The sequence below is a fragment of the Ammospiza nelsoni genome, chromosome 9, assembly GCF_027579445.1.
Source record: "Ammospiza nelsoni isolate bAmmNel1 chromosome 9, bAmmNel1.pri, whole genome shotgun sequence".
Taxonomy (NCBI): domain Eukaryota; kingdom Metazoa; phylum Chordata; class Aves; order Passeriformes; family Passerellidae; genus Ammospiza; species Ammospiza nelsoni.
Window position 1 is genome coordinate 19,346,162 of NC_080641.1, and position 11,229 is coordinate 19,357,390.

Below are 11,229 nucleotides of genomic sequence, written 5' to 3' on the forward strand. Positions count from 1 at the left end.
ATGATTCCACCCAGTTCACCAGACTGAAGATGTCACAGAGTGGCAGAGGTCATCTAAACTAAATTGTGCAGCCAGGCTTGCACTCTTGCATGTCTCCCACATACTCTAAATGCAAGAAGCAAGATCCTAATCTCCATCAGTAGAAATGTTCCATTTATTTCAACACTGAAATAAATTCATTTTACTTGCTTTGGTTGCCTATACTAGAAAAGATGTACTTCACCTTAGGAATGAATTTTTTCTCAGCTGATTCTAAATGAGCACAGGATGACTAAATGGGTTAGAGACATGTAGAGATGATGCCTACATTTTGGCATTCCACATAGGAGCCAAGTACTAAGTTTCTAGACAAATTACCAGAGCTTTACGTCAGCAGAAGGTTCTCCTGCATGTAACAACAAATGTTTGAAAAAAGACACAATTTTTCTGTGTTAAATGAGCTGTTGAAATCCCCATAAAGTGGGCAGGAAATGTGACCAGAATGTCACAGTGAAGTCACTGGCTGCTGAGCAGACTTCAGAGGCTTCAGCCCATGTCAGGCTGTGTGAGGTTCCTCTCCTCTCCCACGCTGGTTGGTGCCTGGAGCCAGGCAGGGCTGAGCAGTTCTCATTCTGTGGTCAAGTCTGCTCTTGGCCAAAGAAGAGAAAGAAGACCACATGTGGCAGCAGCAGCTCCTCACCTCAGTACTTCTCCCTTTTCCATCACAACCTTGCCATGCCAACCTGATCAGCTCTGGCAAACTGGTGTCCTTCTCTCATGCTGCAGCAAGGAGGAGAACATCTAAGAGCTTATTGTTAGTGAACATTAAATACCTTGCTGGAAACTGGAATAAGATAGCAGTGGTCACACTGGTTAGTCTGGACAAGGTCTGGATGGTTCCTCACCTCTCTCAAGTGTGGGAGCTCTTGACAGAAGACATGTGAATAAGAAGGAATTGTCAGGAGAAGGGCATCCTGAGATTATCTGCATAAAAACTGGAAACCACTACTGACCCACTTTCCATCTTTTGTGACTGAGCTACATGAAATTAAGTGAAATTAAAGCCTAAAGGAGATTTAAATGTTTCATATAAGCATCTCTTTCTTTAAACATGTGAGTACTGTTTCTTTCTAAAGTCCTTTGAAAATCAACTTAGAAGGTCACCATCCTGAAAAGCTAGAAACCCCACAAGATCTGTATTCCACACCAAGTTAAAAGCAGGAAGTATTTTTGGCTGAGGTAATGTTAACATACAGCTACATACAGACAGTGCTGAAATTTGATGAAAAACAAAGCAGGAAAATGAGAAGGTGTATGGCTGGATTTAATGAAGGTATGTCAATAACTTAAAAGTCAAGGGTTTAGGTGTGCCTTAGAATAATATGGATTCTGATGCAGACTCTGGTTGAATGCATATTGTCATTTGTTCCATATGCATTTATTTTGCATTATGAGAGAGAACTGATTGCTTGCAGACAAGTATGTGTCAATCATGAAAATTAAAGGTAATGAAATATTCAACTTCTCCATTAGTCTTCTTCTCTTACTTACACGTTCCACGTCCATAGTACCAAGTCAGCATCAAAATGAAAGTAAGTCAGTCTAAGACTGTAAATGCGTGTGTCCCCCTGAATTCTGACACAGTTCTACTGCACGGTCTGCTTCCCACCTTCCTGCGGCAGAGTCCTGAGCTCCTGCGAGCGCAGCTCCCTCTAGAGCTGGAGCGTTACACAGAGGCACAGCCCCCCCCGGACAAAGGCCCCGGGGGACACCGCGATCGCCACGCACGGCCCAGGAGCCCGAGCCTCAGCAAAGGCTGAGATCCGGAACGCCTTCTGTCAGCAATTCCCTGCTCCTCTGAAAATGGCATACCCTTCCAATGTGACCTTACAGGAAAAGGGTTAAGTGCCCCTGGCTTATAGGAGAGTGAGGTACTAAGCCCTGAACACCTGAAACTTACTTTCTGTCTGGTGTGACCGAAGAGCCTTGACAGAGTCCGCTACGAACGCTGTGAGGGGATGGAGGATGTGGTCTAGCTGAGCAGTTGTGTCCAATGTCCTGTGTGCCGAGGGAAGGACTGACATATTTAGCCCTTCAGAATGTACGGGATCAAAGTTAATTAACTCAACATCGCTTCTGCATGACCAGCTGCCCCGCAGAGCAGCCACTTCCGAGCTGGGGTGTCCCTCGACAGGCAGCTAAATGTTTGCAGAGTATGAAGTTGGCTATCCAGTGGTGTCCAGTTTCACCAGAATTCCAAGAGGAGAAGGGAGGGGTGGTAGAAGGGCCTGATGACACCAGCCAGGCAGAGGGACACGGACCGCAGGCATGTCCAGGTGCGCCCTCACGTCCAGCTCGGCCTGCGCCGGGGGATGCGGTGGCGGGGCTGCATCCCGCGGGACACGTCCGTCCCTCAGCGCCCCTCCCTCCCTTTCCTCGAAGATCCCGCGCTGTGTTTGCTCAATCGGGGATGCCCGAGCGCTTCCGCCGCGCTCCGTCCCCTCGCCCCCGCTGCGCGGCCCCGGGGCGCGGCCTGGGTCCCGCCTCTGCGCGGCGCTGCCCCATATATGCGGCGGCGGCGGCCGTCAGCGGCAGCTCCCTCAGCGCGCCCAGCATGCTGCGTGCCGCCGTCCCGCCACGGGCACTGCTGCTCGGCGCGCTGCTCTGGCCCCTGGCCGCCGGTGAGTGGCGGGACGGGACGGGATGGGGCGGGATGATGTGGGAGGGATGGCGCCGGCGATCGGTCCCTCGGAGCCCCAGGACGGGGTGTCCCTGAGGGAGTCCGGGGAGAGCGGCCACGCGCCGGCGGGCAGGGGACAGGGACGCGGGCCCTCCCTGCACAGCGCTCCGGCGGCCGGGCCGGGCGCCACTGCGGGCTCCTCACTGGCCGCGGCATTAATGGGAGCGGGGACCGCCTCGGGGGTGGGCAGCTGTAGTGGAGTGATTTCCTCCCCTTGTTCCCAGCTCCGAGCTTGTCGAGGGGTTTCCAGAGGTTACAGGGTTGCGAGGGATTTTCCCATCCGGCTTCGTCCTGGGCATGTCCCCGAAGCAGCTGTGGCTGGCCAAAAATGTGCTTGAGGGGGACACGAGCTCATCCCGGGGTGGCCTCTCTCGTATACTGTAGGTGTGTAGGGTAACCACTGATATGGAAATGGGAATCCAGGAGCTTACGCTTTCTGCAGATTCAGCTAGGGATGATTTTGAACTATGCCTCATTTGTTCAGTGCTTCATTCACGAGAATGTTCAAGCTTTTGTACCTTCTGCGGAGGTCTTGGATCAAAAAGGAACTCTAAATTACCTCATCAGTTTCAGAGTTACAAGACAGAAAACAATTGTCTTCTCATTCTTCACTTCTACCAGGACTCATTTCTTTAGTAAGATGAGCAGTCCTTTCCTAAGGGCAGGACTGAACGTTTTCCCCCAAGAAAACGTTTCCAAGTTGCAATTAAGGCAACTGAGCAATGACTGCAGGGAAACACGAATTATATATAATATGACTGATGGCACTCTCTTCTGTATTTAAAGGCTACGAGGACCTACCAACAGCAGTCAATATAACTTGGTCTTCAATCAATTTTAAAACTATACTACAGTGGCAACCAAGACCATCAGGCTACTTCTATACTGTAGAAATACATGGGTAAGTAGATAACACCATGATATGTTCATTAATGGCAATTGAAGAAAATGAAAAGAAAGCATGTTTGAATATTTCTGAAAGGGAATGTAACAGGAAAAGTGCTCAAATATTGGGATTTAGGAAAATTGCCTAATACTTCTTAGTGTCCAACTATAAAAATATCAGGTTTAGACTTCTGGTTTTGCCCACTTCAGAAATGGAGAAATGAGCTTTAGATCAGTTCAGCTCCAGTTCTAGGGTTCGGTGCTGCTCGAGAGAGCCAGCCAGGATACTTTGAAGGAGTTGATACTCAACCTGACATACCACATATTAGACACAACTTATGTCTTCCAAGATGTCTGGACTTGTGTCTTCAGTCTTGGGAGGTGTCTAATAAATGAGTCCGCATTTTATTCTAATCGGTGAATCACAGTAATTCATAATTTTGTCTCACTGGGTAATTCTAAAAATTACCTTTGTTCATTTCCCTCTGCCAAGATTTCCTCTGATATTGTATTTTATGTAAGCTGTAAAATATTGTAGATATAAACATAGCCAGCTTGTGTGAAGTGCCTAATACCTCTTTCAGAACTGCACAAAATTTGCCATGAAGTTAAGTAATAAATCTGTGCTGGTTTTAGCTCCCATTTTAATACACAGAGCATTATTAAACATGCCCTAAAGGGAAAATGCATCATCAAACTTCCTACATAGTAATGAAAAAGTGGTACTGTAGTCTCTACTGTCTCTAAAAGTGGCACATAAATGAGTGTTCTCTCATGACTAAAAAGTGAAATACCAGTGTAATGGTTTAATGTTCTTTTTCATTCTTTAGGCGTGATTAGATTAATGGACTTAAAAGCACACACTTAGCAGAACACATTTTATGATATTTTTGAATCTGGAGTTTCTTTCCAGACTTTTTGCTTGCAAAAAACTGAAATCTGTTTGCCCAAGATTCAATATAGAATCAGGTGTAGTTCTGCAGCAGAGGCATCTCTTTTAACTGAAGTGGCTGTTATGGAGGACGTAGGATGAAATGTTTGCTTTCTTGTGTACGTATATTTACAAAGTACATTTGTTTCATCAAAAAGGTCAAACCTCTATCCCTTTTCAGTGCACTTCTTGTGGCACTGTCTCTCACTGATCTGTGACAAAAGAAATCTGATGAAGTGAGAAGGGAATTCAGCTGACTCTAAACAAGGAAACTTAATCTACTTTGAGAAAAAACACTTTGTTAATATTCAAACAGGGAGCACTCGCTCTTCCAGTTGAGATCACACAGCTTTTGCTTTCCTTAATTCACCAGCAAAAAGAGGGAAAAGAATTGAAGGATTAATATCTAATCTGTTTTTTTGTTCCTTCTTGTGAGGAAGTAAAATGAGAAATTAACATTTTTCATAGTCTCATTGCTATTTCGCAAGTAAATGGACCTTTCTATCATTTAAAAATCAAGAGAAGTGCATGGTTCATACTTTTTGTCAGTGTTTTTAAATTGCAATTCTGCATTGAAATTTGCTGCTACTGTCTGGTTCTTAGTGGCATTTGCATAAATGCAAAACCAAATGTGTCCTATGGCACATTTCTCTAATTAATATCAATCATGCTTGATTTACTGAATTCTGCTTTGAATTGTGAAATACAGCTGTACAGGATAGTGAGCTTTTCTCCTTTTAGCCTGCAAGGCTGTTCTATTGGATGAGGGAAATCTATACACTTTGAGGGGGAAAATGTTTTTTAATGTATCTAAGTACGTAATACATATATGTCTGGTTCAAAAGTGTTGACATTTCCTTCTTGCTCTTTTCAGACAGACATCTGACGTGAGGAGAAAATGCATACTGACATCAGAAACAGAGTGTGATGTTACTGATGCGCTCAGGAATGTAAAGGAGACCTATACAGCACACATACTGTCTGTAAAGCCTGCGGAGACGGATAACTTTGAAGAGCCACCTTTTGAAGTCTCTGAAAAATTTACACCTTATAGCCAGAGTAAGTAGGATTGTCAATTAAATCTTACTATAAATTTATTTTCAAGATTACTTCTGTTGATTTAAACAAGGTTTAGATTGAGCTTAAATATTTTTTTCTATAGATTCTTATGGTAACCCTGCTGATAACAGAAAAGAAGGTATTCAGGCATAAAGCTTTCCCTATTGTAGGGGAGGGTGAAAGATTTTAGTTTGTTTCTCATTTGTTTCTCACTACACTGAGTAGACCATTTAGTTAACATTGCATACTAGGTGAGGATACTTGTTTACAATCTAGGCCCTCACTGGCTTTGTAAGCTTGTAATAGATTTGAGAAGGGAAGGCAATGGAGGGTGGAAGGAAAAAGAGCATGTCATATATAAATGATGTCATTTTTTAAATTCTAAAAATCTTTGTTTAGCTGTTATTGGAAAGCCAGAGATAAAGGATTATTCACAAAAAGGTTCCAAACTGAATGTCGTGTTCAAAGATCCGCTTACACCATACATATTTCCTAATGGAAGCTTTATGAGTATTCAAGATATTTTCCAGCATGACCTGGAATACAAACTCTATTACTGGAAAGATCAAAGTTCTGGAAAGGTATGGTCTAACTCTAGCTTTTGTTCTGTAATAATTATTACATTCTATATAGTTACACAATTTCTGTGTTACCTTCAGAGTTGACACTTGGAATATTTTTTTTCCTTTACAGAAAGATGTAACAACAAAAAGCCATAATTTTGAAGTAAGCGTTGACAGCGGAAAGAACTACTGCTTCTATGTCCAGGGAATCATTCCCTCTCGCAGAGAAAATCGTAATGGCCAAGAAAGCAGGATGCTCTGCACCAGTGTAGGAAGGAATATCTTAGATGGTAAGTATCAGATGAGGTTTGTCACTCAGTCTTTAATAGTCTAACAAAAAAATCCATATCTTTAAATTCTGGTGCCTGCAATGAAATAAACTGTTTACTGTGTAAGTTAGAATACACAGGTGGAACATGGAAATTCATGGCAAGACCTCACTTTAAGTAAGAGTCCACCATCTTTAGTAAGTTGGAGCTGGTTTTAGGGTTTTGCCCAACTGTTTTGGTTAAAATGTCTCAGTTGATGACTGGTGTCTGAGGTTCCAGATGTCACCACTAGCCTTCAGCTTCATTTTTGTTTCGAATTGTTTTCCTTGGATCCTTCCAATAGCAGGTGCCATAGGAAGTGCTTGAAGGATTAGCTCTAAAACATCAAAGTGTTGGAAACCGACATATCCATTTACTTGTAGAATGAACTGACCTTTAGTTATGCCAAAAGGAGATGATGAGAATAAGACTTTCTTTCCTGTTACGAGGTCAGAGGTTGGCAGATAGGCTTCTTTACTGGTAAATAAGTTAGCAAGTGTAGGTGAATCAGCCAGGCATTTGGATAACACTTTCTTCAATATACAGTCATCAATATTACTTAAATAATATCACATTACTGTACTGTATCTTTCTTCTCCCTGAGTAAGAATATTTGCACTCTAGAAAAAAACTCTTCTAAAATGGCAAATGAACTCAAATTAGCTTTCTTATCCAGAGAATTTACCACAAAAGTGATAAATTACAATTTCATTAAAATTTAAATAGAAAAATCTTCTCTTGGTCTTTTCTAGCTTGTAACCTTGAATAGATTTTCACTTGGACAGAAATAATGTACAGGCAGGGGGAATGGTTTTACTTATTCTTGTGGTATTAGCATGGTACTTTAGTGCACTAACTAAACTGGATTAAAACCTAGAGTGAGCGAGGTAGAATAAAACTTTACTTCAGTTCAACAAATCCATGTTAAAATCTGTTCGGTTCACGCTGATGTGGTGACTCCACTTCTGTGAGACTAACATCTAGAAAGCATTTTTTCATTCAGTGGAATGAGTGCTAAGAGTTTGTAGCACTGTGACATTGTGGGTTCTGATAACTCAATCTTGGATTTTTATTTCCTCCACAGAATATGGAACAGAAGTCTTTATCATCTTAGCAGTGATAGCAGTTGCAGTCATCACTCTCGCCATTGTCCTTCCCGTGGTTCTGTGTAAACGCAAGAAAGCAAAGAGAGCAAGAGCTGAGAGAGAAAAGGAGCTGCTTAATGGTATCTAAGGAAAAAGTACTGCAGACAATAGTGGCAGAGCCAAAGCAGAAAAAACCCCAACTGTAGGAGTGACGGGGGGTAGCACGGTCAGGACGGACGGAGACGAGAGATCTCTGAAGCCAGGTTGTGGAACTTGCAGTTTATTGCAAAGGGCCTGGGTGCAGGGCCCTGCTGGGAGCTGCCAGCTGCAGCTCAGAGCAGGCCCGAGAGAAGAGAGGGGTAGAGAGGATGAGAGGGTGAGAGAGTAAAAGCATAAAAGGGGTAAGAGCCAAGAGGCAAGAGTAAGAGTACAGAAAGTAAGTAAGTAAGTAAGTGAAGCTCCCGTTAAAATATAATCAATCATCTTCTATGTTGAATATTCTAATTCTCACTAACCAATCTAGTACAAGATACAAATCCTATAGCATTTCCATACAACCTATAAGAATCACTACATTACCATATTGTGCTACATTTTAAACCCTAAAAACTACTCTTTAGACCCCTTCTGCCAAGCTGACAGGGTCTGCTCTGACCCTTGGACCTGCCTGCTTGCAGAGGGTGTTGTTTCATCAAAAGGGCATTACCTTCAGTGGCCACACCATTGTTCAGTAACTAAGGGATCTCAAAGCTTGCTTTCATTTCAATCTCGCTTATAGTCTCTATATTCTCAAAATCTTTTGCCAGGCAATCATATTTATAAGGCTTTCCTGTTTCATTTTCCCCAACACCCAACAACAAAATTGGGTAATTGAATGGACCCTTTTAGGCTCTCTGAAACAGGAATTCTGAAGCCCAAACTTTATGTGGATTAAAAAATCCACTAGACAGTACAGACAAAAAAATCCAGATATCAGGAAGCCCTGTGTCATTAGAACATTCTGGTGATCTGTTACAATCATAGAATTATAGAATGTGCTGAGTTGGAAGGGACCCATCAGGATCATCGAGTCCAACTCCTGGCCCAGCACAGCACCATCCCCACAAGTCACAGTCTGTACCTGAGAGTGCTCTCTGACAGCTTCTTGACCTCTGCCAGGCTGCTGCTGTGACCACTGCCCTGGGGAGCCTGTTCCAGTGCCCAAACACCCTCTGGGTGAAAATCTGTTCCCTGATATGAACCAAAACCTTCCCTGACTGAGCTTCATGCTGGATTTTTGAGTCCTGTCACTGGTCACGAGAGTGAAGAGATTGGCGCCTGCCCCTCTGCTTCCTTTGGCAAGGTTGTTGAAGTGTCTCCCCTCAGTCTCCTTTTCTCCAGCTGAACAGACCAAGTGACCTCAGCCACTTCTCACACAGCTTTCCTTCTGGAGCCTTCACCATCCTTTGGACCCTCTCTAACAGCTCAATGTCTTTTTTGGATTGTGGCACCCAGAACCGCCCCCAGCACACAGGGTGAGGCCGCCCCAGCTCAGAGCAGAGCGGGACAATCCCCTCCCTTGCCTGGCTGCGATGCTGTCCCTGATGTCCCCAGGACAGGGATGTCCCTCCTGGCTGCCAGGGCCCTGCTGGCTCATGTTCAACTTTGCCTTGACCAGGTCCCCCAGGCCCCTTTCTGCTGTGCAGCCTCTCCTTCCCCAGCCTGTCTGTGCACCAGGGCTGCCCCATGCCAGGTGCCAAGCCCAGCACTTTCCCTTGTAGAACTCCCTATGGCTGGTGATTGGCCATCTCTAAATTGCCAAGGTCTCTTTGCAGAGACATTTTTCATAGACTGTTCCCAAGCTCCTTCTATTGTCCTGTCAAACAGGATTCTGAACTAGAGGTACTTTTAACTTGATCAGCATGGCCTTATTGAGCCAGAAGATTTACGGTACTTGTGAGGGGAAAAAACACTACTTTTTGAAAAGAGATGTCCTTTACCTAACTAAAAGGAATATTTTTCTGTTTCTGTGAAACAAACCCTGTATTTATCTGCCTCTTAACAATATTAACTGGTGAAATAATCTGTTAGTTCAGATGCGACAAAACTGCTACTATTGTTTTTGCACTTCTTGGATAAAATTAACTTGGTCTGTTTATCTTTGGATGCAGACAAAGGTAAACAAACTGAAACTACTGCACTGGCAATTTGTAGGAAACACTATTGAAGCAGGTACTTGCTCTTTATCTGGAAAGTATATCCAGTTACACTACACCTAGAGTTATACAGACAGGGAAATCTGATAGTTTCAACTAAGTGTTAGAACAAATACTTTGCAGGCTTTGAGTCAACAGTAACTCACTTCAGCAAGCACTGAATAGGTAGCAGTATTTATTGCATTTGAACATCATTTTTAATTAACAGTTGAAGAATGATTTCTGTGGTGTAGATTCAAATCATCTTGGTGATGGGATTTGGAGATACCTGTTGCTTTGACTTTTAGTATTTATGAATGAGAATTTATATAAATATAATTATATATATGATAAATATATTATATATATAATTATATTTTATATATAATTTTATATATAATTATGTTTATATTATATATTTACATAAATATAATTATATATATAAAAATATATATCTAATTTTTATACTGGTGTTATCTGTATTTATGATTGTAATTTATACTTTTCTAGTAAAATAAAGGTGACTGGAAACATAAGTCTTTCTTTTCCTTTTCAAAACGATGTACAGTATTCATTCCAGAACTAAATTAAATATACATTCAGGAAACTTATTTTGGGACAGCAGTGTAGCCAAACTGCCACAATCTTACAATGTATAAAGCAGAATACCAGGGCACCTGCAAGGATAAATCTAGGAGAAGCCACAGGTCACAAATTGGAGGTTTTGAAGAGTCCTGAGTCACATTTCTGCTATCCACTTACATGAGCAATTAGTCACGGTTTGCATTCACAGCTTCTCCTTCCATTCCCACAGTGCTGCCTGTACTTGTGTTACTGATGTTCATTCAAGGCATTATGGGCCTGCCTCAGAGATGAGAACTGCTAATGATGGTGGTCAGCCTACACAAACACAAAAACTCAAGAGAATAGAAAAAATCACCTTGTAGTTGGAACTAACTGGTTGTGGATCTCAACACTTTATACATGCCTTAAAAGAAGATACACACTGTATTCATGAGAAGGAATACCTTACAAAATTATTATCCCAATCAAACAATTTGTACAGAATTTTATTTTTATTTTTCATCCCTGCTGTACTATAGCTACCATCTGTGTATGTGTCAAAACTCCTGGGAATGTCTAAGTGTGGTTTATGGGGGGTTTTCTTGGGTCTTTAATTCCTCTTTTTACAGAGGGAAGAAATATACCAAAATTCCCCACCCAAAACCCTGTTTACTTCGTGTTGAGCAATAAGTGCTTAATGCCTTTTCTGCTGATGTATAAACCTTGTATGGAGAAGGAATCTTACAACAACAATCAAAAACATGAGAGCTCGTGGGAGTCAATTTAAAAACATTCCAAAGTTGTCATCATTACTTCCCTTCCCTGAGGCACTCTGCTTCCTCAGCTTCATTCAGTGCCAGACTCACAAAAGGGAAGAGCTAATAGGAAAAGGAAAGCCTGTAATTACAGCATAGCATTTATTAAATTAGACCATGCAGTTG

At 42.4% G+C, this 11,229-nt stretch overlaps 1 protein-coding gene across 1 annotated transcript; it reads left to right on the forward strand.

The window, feature by feature from the left end:
• Positions 1-2,194: 2,194 nt before the first annotated feature.
• F3 (coagulation factor III, tissue factor) lies at positions 2,195-9,620 on the forward strand. The gene is made up of 6 exons (XM_059478054.1): positions 2,195-2,660; positions 3,506-3,620; positions 5,410-5,594; positions 5,994-6,175; positions 6,288-6,447; positions 7,550-9,620. The coding sequence occupies exons 1-6, from the start codon at positions 2,195-2,197 to the stop codon at positions 7,696-7,698; spliced, it is 1,257 nt and encodes a 418-aa protein (XP_059334037.1). The 3' UTR covers positions 7,699-9,620.
• Positions 9,621-11,229: the final 1,609 nt, after the last annotated feature.